Source organism: Microcebus murinus, chromosome 2 (genome assembly GCF_040939455.1).
Source record: "Microcebus murinus isolate Inina chromosome 2, M.murinus_Inina_mat1.0, whole genome shotgun sequence".
NCBI classification, from domain to species: Eukaryota; Metazoa; Chordata; class Mammalia; order Primates; family Cheirogaleidae; genus Microcebus; species Microcebus murinus.
Window position 1 is genome coordinate 17,187,601 of NC_134105.1, and position 17,031 is coordinate 17,204,631.

Consider the following 17,031-nt stretch of genomic DNA (forward strand, 5'->3'; position numbering starts at 1 on the left):
GAGAAAGGCTTTCTATACCAAACCCCTTTTCTTGGTATTTCCCAGGAAATTTTAAAATCCAGTACTCTCTCAGTACTTTTTCCAAAGGATTTTCAGGAGGTGCAAGAATTTCTAGAAGTTACAAGGGACAAGGAGAGAAAAATCTTCTGAGGTGCTGCTGTCAGAAAGAAAAATCAATTTGCTCTGGCAGTAAGTTGGTTGCTTCAGGGCCAAGGAATCTGGACATAAGCCACATCTCAGCCAAGAGCATGAAGAACATCTCAGTTTGCCTTGTCTTATTCATCTTTCCTAGTGGGTCTGGCCCTCTGCGTCCTTGCCAGCTCCAGATCATTCTCTTTGTGGTAGCAGAAGTGATAGCTTAGATCCCATGTTTCTGTTCCAACCTTTGCTCCAAGGAAATCCTCCAGGTTAGAATGTATTTGGCTGCTTATATATTATCTCCAGTGCTAGACAGAGAATAATGCATTCGTTTTTTTCTCTTCTGTATTTGAATGCATTTTACCTGTGTGTCAGGAATAGTTTGAAGAAGAAAATCTGACCTTGGGAGATAGTGAATTGGGCTTTGGGGGTTTTATCCTGGCTGCTTTCCCTGCAGGTGCCTGCACACCATGGTGCTAACACCCTACTGCTGCAGAATAACTTGCTTGACTCCCTATGAGTGAGGGCTACCAAAATAGGCCTTTCTGCTTCTATGGAGCATATAATAATTGTTGGGGGTCGTAATGGCTCCATTTCTAGCTGAGAGGAAAAATTATAAAGGCAAAATTATAGTAAATATATATATGAAATTTTAGAATAAGGACTATGAAAACTGAATACTTTGAGGTTCTAGCAAGACTAGATTAAAAATGTTGGATATAGCTACTGCTCAATTATTTGGAAATTATGAAGTGGGAAAAAATTAGTAGAGCCATATGTCTATTCAGTAAGTTTAGTGTGTTTTATGTCTCTGGGGAAACATGTTTTTGATTTATGTTTGTCTGGCAGTATGTCTGAGCAGATATACTTTGTCAGACCTGATTTATTTTCATTTTCTGCTAAGCCGATAATATTTTAGGTGCTTACAGTTTAACTTGGTTAACCCTTTTTATATTAATTTACAATATGGTTTGAGTTTGTTTTAACCATTGTAGGGATTTAAAACTATAATATTCTGGGATATAAATGTGGTAATAGAAGCATGATGATTTTATACTTAAACTGGGCTATTTTGTGACTTGAAAACCATATGGCATTTTAGAAACTAGTCATAAATGAATTGAAGCAAGCAGTTTATATAATGTTTCCATGTTCAGATGGCTAAGCAGGAAGGTGATTATGTTGGATGGATAAATAAATTATAAAATAACACATAAGTTATTTGGGGGCAGTCTACATAAAAACACTTTCAATGTTGAGTCCTGAGAGTTTATTCTATCAAAACAATGATTTCTATAATAAATAGACTGTTTGAAAGTTTCCTGACTAGAATCGAGAAGGAACTGCCACAAAACTTTGAGGGGCTTTGTGTTAAATTCTGAGTCAGTACCTCTGCTGGCACATAATCAATTGAGTTTTCCAGCTAAGGGGACTGGGGGTGGATTCCTTGAAGGAGGAGGTGATCCCAAGGAGAAGGAACCATATTCTTTAAATATTACTCATGCTATCATTTAGAAACTGGCTTTTTGGATACTTTGCCAGCCAGTGTGGGTATATTTCAGTCTTTGCATATCTCTTGGGGACTTCTTCTTAGACCTTTTCTTCTAGCCAGCTGGGACTCTCAGGATTAAAACAAGTTTTGGTTTCTTTTTTATAGGAAGAATTGACAACTCTCCTCTATCATAAGGTACATTTTACTGTTCTTGTTAGACTATTCCAACAGATTCAAAACAGAAACATGAAATAATGAACTGGAAAGGACCATTGCCCCTACTCCTTCCACCCAGGCTCCACAGCAAGTGCTGCAGACTCACATTCCCAGAGGAGCAGGACAGGGAACAGGAAGGAGTGGGACACGCTGGGGTGAACATTCTGGGCTCCGGTGTTGTCATTATTCGCATTCAGTCATTCAGTACTGCACTGAACAGCCAGTTATTGCCATGGGGATTGTAGGGCCAATGTTGCTAAACTTTCTGATGTTTTAAAGAGATCCTGAAAACAGATATCTTTATATGAAATCTCTTAGTTAAAAACATTTTTAATATCATGTAGGAGGAGGGTCAAATACAACATGTTTATGGGCTAGATTGGCTTACCAGTTAGTGACCTCTGTTCCTGAACTTTTGCTCCCTCTTGCCCCAGCTGCACCAATCAGAACTTGACTATCCTATGGCAAAGACTTTTCTGTTAGGAAATATCTGATAAATCCCATGAAGTAATCTGCCAAGTATCAATGGGTCCTTTTTGCCATTTCTTCCTTCAGTTTCCTGCAGTCCTAGAAAACAGGCCCATGTTGACAAAACACCTCCCCAGAATCAAAGATTACCCCCTTTACTGTTGAATTCCCACACCTGTTAGTCGTTCACATCACTTAGAAGAAGAAGGAACAGCCTCGTGATAAGAAGGATGGTTTGGAGTCTTTTGGCATTCCTCAAACCATACTGTATAGAGAGCTGCTTAGGTTGCCTGTGTCCAGGGCTGGTAACTTACTCCATGTTAAGATATTTTTGTACGGGGTTCTTGGAGCATAAGAATAAACCAAAACTCAGGATTTGGGCCCTTGGTTATTCAGACTTCCCAAGTATACTGGTTTAGAATCTGGATTTCACAGCACCCTCTCTTGTAACATATGTGGTACAGTCAAGCCTAAGGTCAGAGCGATGCCTGTTCTCCTGCGGCCAGTGTATGTAGCCCAGAGCCTTTCCCAAGAGAGCCAGAATGAGACAATAAGCCATAGCTACAGCATCTAGCTGTAGAACAACTATTGTTTTGATAGAAACTGATGAATAGAAAGTAGTTGATAGAGATTTAGAAACTGAGGCATTCTCTTCAGAAAGTTCCTCTTTTTTAGAGTGACCTAAAAAGTTTATACAGAGTTGGATTTTCCCTAAGGCTTTCAAGTTATTCTGAAAGTGGCCTGTGGCATGGGCAGATCTGAGAATGACAGTGAACACTGAACAGCCATGGGAGGCAGGTAACAGTCTCTTCTTTTAAAATTATCAAATGATACTTAAAATGTTAAAAATAAAGTTATACATATTTATTATATATGATTTTAAGGATGAAGAAATAACCACTATTTAACATATGTCCTCTCAGCATTTTTTCTTTTGCATATATACATGTTTTTACAAAACCGAATTCCTACTATATGTTTTATAACTTGTGTTCTTCACTGACTATATCTTAAGCATTCTCTTATATCATTGAATATTCTTCCTGAATGATTTTTAATTATTTAATATTTTAATAGCAGTCAGATACATGAATATGCTATAATTTATTTAGCCAATCTTCTGTTGAATACTTTAAGTGTTTCTGATTTTTTTCTCATTACAACAAACATGCTTTGACATAAATCCTTGTATCTATCTCCAATTGCTGCATCAACATGTGAACATTTTTTTTTTTTTTTTTTTTTTTAGTCATTTGAAAAAGCAGGAATAGATGTGAACATTTTAAGAAGTTTTGATACAAACTATGAAATCTGACCATATGCCTTTAAGGACCTTATTAAAAATACTAGTTCTTGGCACACATAGCTTTATTCTTAAGGAACTTTAAGAAGTCAGTACTCTATTTCCCTAAATGACCAGTTGTGTGAAAGCCTCTAGAATTCTTTTCTGTCTCTCTTTATATTCCTTAAAAAAATTGTGTTTGCCTTTTGTTTGACAGACTATGGAACAGAGACATAAGGTACTTTGTAATATAGTAGTATTTTGTTTCACTTAGTAGTAAGGTCATCAAGCTGTTTATTTTTGGAAAATTGTGCCTGGTAAGCAGTTGTAGCCACCACAATGAGACCTGAGGTAGTTCTATGTTGGTATTTCCAGAGCTGTGGTTTATAGAATATATGGGAGCAGCTTCAAGTCAGTGTAGGCCTCACTTAAGATGGGATACATCCACTGTATACCTAGGATACATTTTTCTGTGAATGACCCATGCCACATGTCCTGTTGGTGTGAATGACCTGGAAAGGGTTGGGGGAGGAGTTGGTACAGAGGGTAATTGGCATTTCTTCTGGGGGCAGAACTTTGATTTATGAGCTCAGCTTTCTGCACAGACAGCTGTGTAGTCCCTAAACGAGTCTTGTCTTGTATGATTAATGTATACCAGGGGAACTCCTAATGGAATTAGGTACTTATCAAGATGAAGCAGTTGCTCTTCATTCATTCTTTTCATGTGCACCTGCTGCCTTCATAAGCAAACACCATTTACCCCTGTCTCCTTCAGCCACTATTTAAATTAAAAATATGAGGGCCTGCTAGAGATAGGTTATTTCCAGAGCCTCCTGTGTTGTAACACTGACTCTGTTCTATTCTAAGCACTGAGGAGATGAGCATAAGAGTAAGGATTAGCAAAATGATCTATAAGGATTGAAGAAACTTTACAAATAAAGTCCCAGCTTTTAATTTTATAGCACAGTCTCTGGCTTCAGATAACTTTAAATTTTGTTAGAATTAAGATACATACACAGGAAAAGATTAAACACCAGAACAACAACAAAAACCCAGCACTGGGCAGTGGTTTGGTGCTAGATGTGAAGCACCAAAAAGGAACTTGGGTGCCTCATGCTGGAAAGTTTTTGAAATTTTTGTTGTTGTTTTAACTAGGCTGTAAAGAATGAGTGAGATGAAAACTGGAGGCCATTCCTCCCAAGGGAGTGGTATAATTAAATGCAGAATATGTCTATAAACAAGGAGTTCTTTGGGCTGGTGTGAGTATTTATTAGAAAACCCACCTTTCCTTCACTTGACTGTGTGTCTTGGATCTCTGTCTTGAAGCCCTTCTCTTAGCAAGCAGCAAGGCAAGTAATGTGTTGCAGAGCCTAGAGCATCTCTGTCACATGCTCTTTGGAGTTCAGAGATAACCAGCAAAGTCAAGGCTCCTCATTGTCCCCATGAACTCTTGGGGCCCAGCCAGCAGCCTACAGAGATAGATACTCAGGTGGTTTTCTAGAATGAGTATGGGCTGTGACTCCTAGTCATCTCTAGGTAAAGTCCTGGCTGAAACAAAGTCTGCCTCTTTTCTGTAGGTTTTGCTTCCTGGGGAAATTTACAGCCCTGATGCCTTAAACTGCCCCTGAGCTCTCAGTCAGGCCTCATAAAGCTGCAGTCAGACTTTATAAAACTGTGAAGTTATTGGCAGTAGCCCCTAGAGACTTTTAAACTTTCAGTGAAGTCCTAGAGGTGTGGGCTCTGTAATTCAAGTAATTCACAAAAGATAAGAATTACAAACATTTAGACATAATATGTGCCTACCTTTTCAGATACTTAAAAAAAAACATTTTAGGCCGGGCGCTGTGGCTCACGCCTGTAATCCTAGCTCTTGGGAGGCCGAGGCGGGCGGATTGCTCAAGGTCAGGAGTTCGAAACCAGCCTGAGCAAGAGCGAGACCCCGTCTTTACTATAAATAGAAAGAAATTAATTGGCCAACTGATATATATATAAAAAAAATTAGCCGGGCATGGTGACGCATGCCTGTAGTCCCAGCTACCCGGGAGGCTGAGGCAGAAGGATCACTCAAGCCCAGGAGTTTGAGGTTGCTGTGAGCTAGGCTGACACCACGGCACTCACTCTAGCCTGGGCAACAAAGCGAGACTCTGTCTCAAAAAAAAAAAAAAAAAAAAAAAAAAACATTTTAACTAAAAGCTGACACTTGAATACTATAGTTTGTTTTACTTACCAAATATCTTTCCAGATGCTCAAAGACATTTTTTTCTATTTAGCCTGCCTGAAAGACTAACATTCCTTTGGTCAGTTAGGAGATTAGCCTTTATTAAAATGACTCTTTTAAAATTAAATAATTTATTTTTTTATTTTTTAAAGACCAAGTTTAACTCTGCTGCCCAAGCTAGAGTGCAGCATCTGTTCACAGGTATAATCATTGTGCACTGCACCCTCAAATCCGGGGCTAAAGCCATCCTCCTGCCTCAGCCTCCTGAGTAGCTAGGATTACAGAGGTGTATCACCATGCCCAGCAAAATTAAATAGTTATCAATCATTTACATTACAGCTTACCTTAGTTGGGTAAGATTAGGGTGAAGGTGAGATGCATTAAGGTTTGGAGTGGTTAGTAAGAGAGATTGATAAATTTGCTTTGAAGTCAGCCCAGCATCTGACTTGGGGACCTGAGAAATTGCTGCTGTAGATGGGTCCCAACTCTTGCTTTCGAGTTAGGTAATATACTACGATTCAGAAGTAGCTTCACAACTTCCATAGAAGTTGAGTGCTATGTTTTAAAATTATCAGCAAATTAGATAGGAAAGATGCCTAGACATAATATGTAACAGTTTAGAACCCTGGCTTGTATAATTGGGCAAAAATGGACATACTTATTGTACACAAACTCCAGCTTTGCCTTGAGCCCTGTGTCCGAAGTGGCGAAGTGGCGATGCCATTGGGCAGGCCTTTGTAAGTGTGAAAACTGGTTCCACAGGAGTTGGGCAAACAGGAAGTACATTTATTTCCTGGCTAAGCCTTACTAAAGTTTGGTTAAGATGTGTCTGGCCCCATTTTTTTTTTTTTAATGAGATTGTAGCTGTTTTGGAGAAAAGTTCTCTTTTATCCCTTAAAATTCCATAGTGTAGGGAAGAATGTGAGATTTAGCTCTGATAAAGGGGGTCTGAGCTTGTGGGTTAGTTTTTTCCTCTGTTCTTTCTATCCCTACTTACTGAAATTACTTTCAACGGTTATGAACTATTACTTCTGCCTCATTTTCTTCCTGAACACTTGCTCCTAATTTAGATTTCAGCTAATGACATTTTAATAAAATCCCATGAATTTTTACATTAGCCTTATAACACCATTTAATCAAAACTTCTTACTTCACACTAATAAATTATATGTCTGTATTTTACCCAGAAAGTATTGAACTTCAATACCAAAGGGTTAAGTATACCATTAAGACAAGTAGTAGTTATCTGTTTAATAAATGCCTCTAACACTTGACTTGCTTGATTCAGTTCAATTTACTAATTTACATAATTCTTTTAAAACTCATGGCATAAATTTTTCTGTTAGGCAACTATAAAAATTAAGATATGTCTTAGAGTATAAGATTGTATAGTATATCCATACAATGAAATGTTATGTAGCAATTAATTATTTGTGAAAAATTTCCATAGTGTGAGAAAGTTCTTATGTAAGCTATATATGGGGCATGCTCTCAGCAATATTAAATATATTTACATGTGTGAAGAAACAGAAAAAAAGACATACAGAAAAGAAGTACACCAACCGTGGATAGTGAGTGATTCTGTCTGGATAAAAAGATTGTGAGTTTTACATTTTTATTCTTTATACTTTTTTCAGTTTTTGATGCTGACTGGGTATCACTTTTACAATAAAAAATAAATCCAATACGGAGTGGTAAATCATGTTATCGCCTACCTCAGTAAAGAGTTAAAATATATAGTGGACATTCAAGGTAAAATTAATGCTTTCTCTAAAGAGCCAGTGAAAAATTACCCATCATAAATTTTTAAAATTACTGAGAATTTTGCCATTTACCACTTTAATTTACTTTGTATGCCATTGGGCAATATTCCCATAGATCAGTGTTTCTTAAATTGGGAATGCTGGTATTAACTAAAAGGTTTGCTACAACAGCTTGGAAAACAATAATTCACAGTTTTACAAAATTAATGGTAACAGTTATGAAAATCCTAAAGCATTTTAGTTCAATGTCTTCTGAGATTGTAATTTTTTAAAATAAATCTTTTTTTATTGAAGTATAACACACATACATAACAATACACAATTCTTTTTTTTTTTTTTTTGAGACAGTCTCACTCTGTTGCCTGGGCTAGAGTGCTGTGGCATCAGCCTAGCTAACAGCAACCTCAAACTCTTGGGCTCAAGCAATCCTTCTGCCTCAGCCTCCCAAGTAGCTGGGACTATAGGCACACGCCACCATGCCCGGTTAATTTTTTTTATATATTTTTAGTTGTCCAGCCAATTTCTTTCTATTTTTAGTAGAGACTGGGTCTTACTCTTGCTCAGACTGGTCTCAGACTCCTGAGCTCAAATGATCCTCCCGCCTCAACCTCCCAGAGTGCTAGGATTACAGGTATGAGCCATCACACCCAGCCTGTGCACAATTCTTAAACGTATAATTTATGAGTTTTCACAAAGTGAACATACTTTTTAACCACTTTATTTTTGTTGTATTGTGCTGATATTTGTACTTGACAAAATTTTCATAAAAGTTCCACAAAAAAAGGTATATTGTTGTTTAGCGTTCTGTGGTCTCCAGAAGTTATACTCTAGATTTTGTACTTTTGGGTCTTATAGCGGCATTAAATGCTCTTTTTTTTTTTTACATTTTTTTTACAAATACAAAAAATTGTATTTTTACAATTTTCAAGGAACTCTAAAATTTCACTCAGAATAAACTTTGTTATTCTTAGTTTGTGGTAGGAAAACTGGCTTTTAAAAATTAAAAAATGAAAGTAAGTAATAAACACAAAATTATTGACCTCGAGCTTCTGCAGATTTAATTTTTCTTTCATTCCCAACTGTGGCGTGTGTTTTGTCCCAGTCAGCTGGCTGTGTGGAACCTGATTCCTGTGCATCTGCATATGATGCGGCTTAGTTTGCTAATCTAAAGAGGCACATCAGGAGCCATCTGGAAGTGTGTCAGGCTCAGAAATCTGAGACCAAACTGGGAGCGCCTTTAGAGATCATCAGCCTAGAGTGGGAAACTGAGGCCTGGAAAGTTACAAGCTTTGCCCAGCCAGGGTCATAGAGTTAGCACCAGAGCTATGTCTAGACCCTGAACTTATACTCTGTTAATAAACCATGCTTAGTCCCTATTCTCATCCAAAAACTCACTCTTGCTACTAAAAACGCAGTCCTGAGACTGTGAAATCAACTTATCAAGAAAGATGAATTACCTAACACATTTTTTAGCCAAACTTCTTAATGGGAATAACCTGACAGCATCAACCTATTTTGGAATACAGACCTTGGGTGACTTCAGGTGAGAGAGTGTAGCAATGGTGTAAATGCTGATCTGTAATTGTTTAGAGCAGGGGTCCTCAAACTTTTTAAACAGGGCCAGTTCACTGTCCCTCAGACTGTTGGAGGGCCAGACTATAGTTTAAAAAAACTATGAACAAAATTCCTATGCACATTGCACATCCTATTTTGAAGTAAAAAAACAAACAGGCAAAAACACCTGCATGTGGCCCGTGTGCCGTAGTTTGAGGACGCCTGGTTTAGAGTGACTCTGAGAGTACATTCAACTGGAATAACCCTGGCAATAGGGAAAGCGTAGTGTGATGTTGACTTGTGACCCTTCCCTGGGGAGCAAGGTGTGTCAGGAGACCTAGCAGTACTTCTGGAACACAAGGTTTCTAGGCCATGCTCCCAGGCACTAGACAGGAGGACTGGCTACTGCACCTGCACCTGCAAGGTGACTATCATTGTTTTATGATTTGGGGTTTTTGAGATTTTTTTAAAGTTGCCTAAAGGCAAATAGGTAAATAAAGCTGCTCTTTGGTTTCCTAAGGGAGGTCAGGCTATATATACTGAGTAAGTGTTGATTACTGTTGTCGGCTCTGGGGATTTAGTGTTTAATAAAACATGTCTGTAAGCCGGACGTGGTGGCTCACGCCTGTAATCCTAGCACTTTGGGAGGCCGAGCCGGGCGGATTGCTCAAGGTCAGGAGTTCGAAGCCAGCCTGAGCGAGACCCCGTCTCTACCAAAAATAGAAATAAATTAATTGACCAACTAAAAATATATATACAAAAAATTAGCTGGGCATGGTGGCGCATGCCTGTAGTCCCAGCTACTCGGGAGGCTGAGGCAGTAGGATCGCTGAGCCCCAGAGATTGAGGTTGCTATGAGCCAGGCTGAGCCACGGCACTCACTCTAGCCTGGGCAACAAAGTGAGACTCTGTCTCAAAAAAAAACAACAAAAAACATGTCTGTAAGGACTTAGTCTATAGAGCTGACAGTTCCAAAGAAAGATAACCATTGCCCTCCAGAAATCTTGGTTCTGTTAGTATACTGGGTTAGTGACATGCGTAAGAGTCTCATCAGAGCAAACTGACTTTACCTACCTGTGAGTTTGTATCCTGATGGAAAAAGTGTCTTGTAAGTCTCACATGGCAGTCACCCTTGGCCTGACCTTCTGCACCACTCTCCACGGTCCCATCTGTCAGACCCATTCTATCCTTTCCTATTTTCTTCCATTCATCCTTAGAAGCTAGACTGATTTCTTGCCCCCAAATGTCTATGGCTGTTCCTGCCTTTGAGTTTTTGAGCATGTTTTCACCTTCATTTAGAATATCCCCACCCTCCCCTTGTGTTTCTCCAAATTCTGCCCAACCTTCAGGACCCAACTCAATCCTCATCTTCTCTGCAAAGCCCTTCCCAGTCTTCTTTTCTCAGACTTGGGTAGCACTTCTTCCTCTACCATGCTGTGGATGACGTAGCTACAATTTGGCCTAGGAGTAAAGAGAATGGACTCTGGAGCTAGACTCTGGGTGACCTTGGGCTGCAACCTTTCCTGACCTAGAGTTCTTCATCTGTAAAAATGGAAATAATAATTGTGCTTGACCCAGAGTTGTACAGGTTAAATAAGCTCATACTATTAAAGTCTATAGAACAGTGTCTGAAACATGAATTCTCATTAAATAGTTGCTATTATTATCATTCGTTCTAGATTGTATTTATTTAATCATGGCCTTCCATGTGTTATTGTTTAATCATTTTAATTGTTTATTTCCTGGCCTCTAATGAAATTGTAAAGTGAATTGTAAAGAAAGAGACTTGATTTTACACTTTTTGTTACCCTTTTCAGTATTACATTTGTATGTATGTATGTATTATTACATGTGCATATATGTATGTATTCAGTATTATGTGTGCATATATGTATGTAATAGTTTCATTTTAAGCAATATGTATAGGTCCCCAATACATATCACATAAAACTGTGGTGCCCAACCCCTGGACCAAGGACTGGTACTGGTCTGTGGCCTGTTGGGAATTGGGCCACTAACTGGGCCGCACAACAGGAGGTGATGAGCAAGCAAGCAAGCAAAATTTCGTCTGTATTTACAGCTGCTCCCCATCGCTGGCATCACTGCCTGAGCTCTGCCTCCCGTCAGATCACTGGTGGCATTAGATTCTCATAAGAGTGCGAACTCTACTGTGTAAACTGCATATGCAAGGAATCTAGGTTGCGTGCTCCTTATGAGAATCTAACATCTGATGATGTGAGATGGATGAGGCAGTGATGCTAGTGCTGGGGAGTGGCTGCAAATACAGATTATCATTAGTAGGAAGGTTTGACTGCACAATAAATGCGATGCACTTGAATCATCCCCAAACCATCTCCCCATTCATAGAAAAATTGTCTTTCATGAAACTGGTCCCTGATGCCAAAAACATTAGGGATTGCAGACTTAAAATGAAACTATTATTGTAATAAAGAAACTATATGGAACAGGAGTAAGGAATTGAGGAGAAAAGATTGGCTTCAGTTCACAGTTGGAGTTTTCTTAATTCTTACAGCAAGTGATCTGTTCCTTTTTCATTGTTGTTGACTTTAATGAGCCCTTCTGCCACAAACACTAGAAGTATGAACATCATTTAGTAGCAGTTTCAGAAGGTTGTCATAGACTGTTTGTTCTCCTTGGTCCACAGTGGGGAGGGAATTTCAGACAGTAATTCTGATCTATCAGAATATCTCAAAGCAGTAACTGGTGGGTCATGAGAGAGTTGTTTTTAACATTCTTCTCTTGCTGAGGGTGGGGGGAAGGGAACCTTCATCTTCAGCCACCCTCTTCCTCCCTGTTCTCTTTTATCACCAGCTCAGATCCTCATAAAGGCCATCTTCACCTGTTAGTGTTCACAGACATTTGGGGGAAACTGAAAGTTACATCCTAGTTGGAAGAGGTGTGGACCCAGGTAGAATCACTCAATAAAATTAAGCCCGTTGTGGACAGGAGTTCTCAGGATGGCAAGAGCTGCCAGCAGGGTCCTCTGCCATCCACCTAGCAGCCTGGGACCTCAGCCAGGGTCTCTCACAGACCTGTGGGTGCCCTTTCCCAGGTGAAAATGCTGTGTTTCTCCTTCTCCTAGGCTGGAACAAGACATTAAAAAGTTAAAGGCTGACCTGCAGGCCAGTAGACAAGTGGAACAAGAGCTCCGGAGTCAGATCAGTTCCCTCTCAAGCACCGAGCGAGGGATCCGCTCAGAAATGGGCCAGCTCCGGCAGGAGAACGAGCTGCTGCAGAACAAGTACGTGCACCTTTCCAACCTTTGGCGGGAGCCCAGCAGCCTTGCTGTTTCTCTTGTTTCCAAGGATTGGACCACAAGATTTGTGGTGACAAAGGGACCCGGCTGAAAGGTTTTAAAATAAAATGTTTAAAATACTTGATTTAGCACAAGATATTCGACATATTTATAAAATCTGTAAAAACGTATTTCATTGGAACAAAACAGTTTATTAACATTACTATTTTGAGTTCTCTCATTAAATAACTTCTTAGTTTACAACATTAATAGTTATTAAGCTTTCGTGATGATAAAAGTAAAATTGACAAGTGGTTCTACCACAATTTGAAAATCTGACTCCTTTGAGGGAAGGTTTCCAGAGGATTAGACTGCATTTACTTTGATTTCCAGAACTGAAAAATGACATTGAACTTTGACTGATTTTATTTGAAGAGCAGGCAAAAAGCCAGCTCTTCTGTGTGAATTCCTTTAGGCTTTCCATTAATTCATTCTGGAATTACTTCTTGACTCAATGTGCATCTGTCCTTTTTTTTAAAACTCTAAGCAATGTGTGTGGTAGTGATTACTATTATAAGCTCTGGGCTTTCCCCATTGACAGAGGAGTTCAACGTTTTCCGGAATATAACCAAAAGCTAAAGCATTACAGGCAAATAACCTCTCTATTGCTTTTGATCAACATTTGTGGTGGTCCTAACATTGATACACAGAGAACCTCCCAATAATCTCATTTCATGTTGATAGGAAAAGCTGGGATGTGGGGGGTAGTAGGCAGGGAATATTGCTGAAATTTCTATCTGAAATTAAGCATCCTGTGACTCTAACCAAGAGGTCAATTTTGGGGTACTCTGAGAAAATGTCCTGCAGCTAAAAGGGAAAGGCTGCAGTAGGCTGAAGTGTAACTATATTTAGGAAAAGAAAAACCATCTCTCTTCTACCCTTCACCTCAGTTTCAGTAGGGCTGATCCCATCATTTGTTCTTTGGTTAAATAAAGTTCTTTCATGGTGCTCTGGGGCACTAGAATTAGTTCTATAATCATCTTCTCCTCTGTTAGATTTCTAAATTTGTTTTACCCTATTTTCTGGAATACCTTCTGTAAATTACTTACCTTAACAGAGCAGAGGTTAGGTCTGATTCTCTCTCTTGTAGGCAGCTTGTTTATTGGTGTTTAGGAATTATTTAAGAATAATGACAGTGTTTTACTCGGGCACTCTGGTAGTTGATGCTTAGGATTTGCTGTTCAACCTCCTGTTTACTTGGCCTTAAAGTGATAAAGAGAAGTCATGTTTCTCAAGGTTTACAGTATGCATTTCTAATTGTAAGACTCTATATGACAATCATTCTATATAGGTTACATAATGCTGTGCAAATGAAGCAAAAAGACAAGCAAAATATCAGCCAGTTGGAGAAAAAGCTAAAAGCTGAGCAGGAAGCCCGAAGTTTTGTAGAAAAGCAGTTAATGGAGGAGAAGAAGAGGAAGAAGTTAGAAGAAGCCACTGCTGCTCGGGCTGTTGCATTTGCTGCTGCTTCAAGGTATGTCCATGTTACCTGAGTGTTTAATCTAAGGTTGGCTTTCTTTGTACCAAGACAGACATGGGAATTTGATGCCTTGGGCAGGATTGGACATACAACAACCATGCATGGATGGATTGCTTTTAAGTACTGTTTTCTTAGCTGGTTTAAACTCCATCTCTGCAAGCTTATACTGTCTTACAACAACTCCATCCTTTAGCGGCCACATCTATAAAATGGGATGAGGGAATCACCATGCCTCCTGTACCTGGGAGGCAAAGTACTGTTCAGAAAAGGGTTTCCAGTTACTTTGTAAGACAGATGATTACTAATTGCTTTGAATGATTCCATCTGGAATTTTGTTCCCTTTAGAGCAGTGGTCTCTAGCCTTTTTGGTACCAGGGGCCAATTTCATGGAAGACAAATTTTCCACGGACTCAGGATGGGGTGCAGAGCTCAGGTGGTGATTCGTGGCCCGTTTCCTAACAGGCCACTGCCCGGGGATTGGGGACTACAGCTCTGGAGAGCTATCATTACTTTCTACTCTTAGGTGTGTGTGTTTCTGGAGTTCTTTGCTTAAAATGTAAAAAAGATAAAATTTTGGTTGCCCAAGCACTGTGTACTGACTGCTCATATCTTTTCTGGATATCAGCAAACTGTCAAATGAGATGAAAAAAAACCGTAAGTCTCTATTAGATAGCATTAAATTAGTGGAGTGATGAAAATGGGGATTACCTCCTATACAATTGAAAAATATTCCTATATGCAAGTATTCCAAAAACTGATATGTAATGGCCATCTAAATTCCAGCAAGGAGAGAAGATGCTTAAGAGCCTTTGAGGGGCTTTTTGGGGTTTTGTTTTTTGAGGATTTTTTTTTTTTTTTGCTTCTAATTTATCATTTTTTCTTTGTGTGTGTGTGTGTGTGTGTTTTTTTTCTTACTAATGAAGTCCATCTGTATGGTGGGGGATCAGTTATGGGATTGCAGAAACAGGGTGAGGGTAAATTGTTATTTATTTTACTTTTAATTTCCATCCTAATTTACATCTATGTGGTATGATTCAACTGTGATTTTTCCTTGAGTTTTGCTTTGTTGTATTAAACAAGTAATTTATTTGCCAACCTTTGGCATGTTAATAACCTTCTTCTGGCATTTGCAGAATAATTAGTGAATCATTTCACCTTTTAGGAAATAATAGCAAGTGAGAACTCTCTCCAGGATGATCCTGCCTTCCAGCAGGACTCTACACTACAGATGGCTGAGCCCACTTGGCCCATCATCTATACAGACTTATAAGACCCTGACTAGCCTGCCTAGGTTGTGGGTTGTTTGTTTAAAGATGTGTAAGCATTTTTGAAGCAGGAAATTTTCCTTAATAGTCATCTAGTGTGGCCTCTGCTCTCCTTAATTCATCTAGGACCTACCCTTTTAAAAAAAATTCCACCGACGAAGATACAGCAGTGCCTTAACCATATTGTTTAGTGTCTCCCATGCCTAAGAATCAGTAGATTGATTTCAGTGTCTACCCTAGATCCGTTTTGCTTCCAGTCAAGCTTCTTTGTTTTGGCCTTATCCCTGGAGGGTCTCTGTTTGCCATCACTTATATAGAGCTGTTTTTATTTATTTTTTATTTTTTTTGAGACAGAGTCTTACCCAGGTTAGAGTGAATGCTGTGGCATCAGCCTAGCTCACAGCAACCTCAAACTCCTGGGCTCAAGCAATCCTCCTGCCTCAGCCTCCTGAGTAGCTGGGACTACAGGCATGCACCACCATGCCCGGCTGATTTTTTCTATATATATTAGTTGGCCAATTAATTTCTTTCTATATATAGTAAAGACGGGGTCTTGCTCTTGCTCAGGCTGGTTTCGAACTCCTGACCTTGACCAATCCGCCTGCCTCGGCCTCCCAGAGTGCTAGGATTACAGGCATGAGCCACTGTGCCCAGCTGAGCTGTTTTTATTCTTAAGTAAATCTCAGGGCATAAATCTCTCACTGGACCTTCCTTTTTGGGGTGTTTTGGAACCCAAACAGTTCAGCAGCTTTCGACTGGCCATTGCCATCATCTCTTTTAGCTTGTCCCTATTATAGCTCTGAGAAACAGCCTAATGCTGCGCCTTCTTTTTCTGTTTACTTTGGTCTCGTGGCAACTCTGTGACTAAAGAAAGGTGAAATCCCCAATGAATAGCCCCTCAAAAGTGGGAAAAAAATTTTTTTTTAGTTCACTGCCACTTGCTGGAGCTAGCCTATGTTCATCTCTGTCTTGCTCAGCTTTGTGTGCATGGTCCCAAGTCACCGTGGCCTGGTGGGAAGTTTACTGGATTTGGAAGCTAGAAAACCTCAGTTCTTATCCCTAGTCTGTGACCTAAAACCAAGGTGACCTGGGACTAGTATTTTATTTATGTAGCCTTAGTTTTTTATCTGGAAAATGGGATAATATACTCTAGGTTGTTATTACAATTGAAAGGTATAGTATGGATAAGGTACCTAGTTTAGTGCCTGGCTCATATAGACACTCAACTAATGATAATTATTTTAGAACATTGTTGAAATTATCAAAGAATAGCATGAACAGACTGAGCCAAAGGCTAAAACCTGACAGACCCTGGAGTATAAAAGAAATAGCAGTCCTGCAATATAAGTAAACCTATAGTCTTTTAAATCATTTTATTTCCTTCTCTTCTTTCTCAAAAGGGGAGAATGTACCGAAACCTTACGGAATCGGATCAGAGAGCTAGAAGCAGAGGGCAAGAAGCTCACGATGGACATGAAGGTGAAAGAAGACCAGATCAGAGAACTAGAACTAAAAGTCCAGGTAATAGAGAAACAAAAGACTTCCTTTGTACTTGAATTCCTCTTTCATGCTAGACTGGTGCTCTATGTTGTAATATGGAGATGATGCCTTTTGATATAGACAAAATCCCATTGCATCTGATAATCTCTATGTGACAGAAAATATTTGAAGCTCTACTCTTGTCCACCTCATTTGAAGTCATATTTAATATAGCCAGATTCTAATACAAGCCAGAAATGTTGATAGTCCCTTGACATGTTTTATACCAAGATTTGATGAACCACAGATTCATTTAACTTTTTCAGGCTTATAGGCCAGATTAGTGTCATTTGGAACTAA

The 17,031-nt window shown here is 39.2% G+C and overlaps 1 protein-coding gene across 1 annotated transcript in view; it reads left to right on the forward strand.

Annotated features, from left to right (window-relative positions):
- The window catches only part of MACO1 (macoilin 1), a 60,405-nt gene that overhangs the window by 34,656 nt on the left and 8,718 nt on the right, over nucleotides 1-17,031 (forward strand). The window contains exons 7-9 of the mRNA XM_012750698.3: nucleotides 12,235-12,393; nucleotides 13,739-13,921; nucleotides 16,593-16,713. Coding sequence (XP_012606152.1) covers nucleotides 12,235-12,393; nucleotides 13,739-13,921; nucleotides 16,593-16,713 — 463 coding nt within the window. The remainder of the gene's footprint in view (nucleotides 1-12,234; nucleotides 12,394-13,738; nucleotides 13,922-16,592; nucleotides 16,714-17,031) is intronic.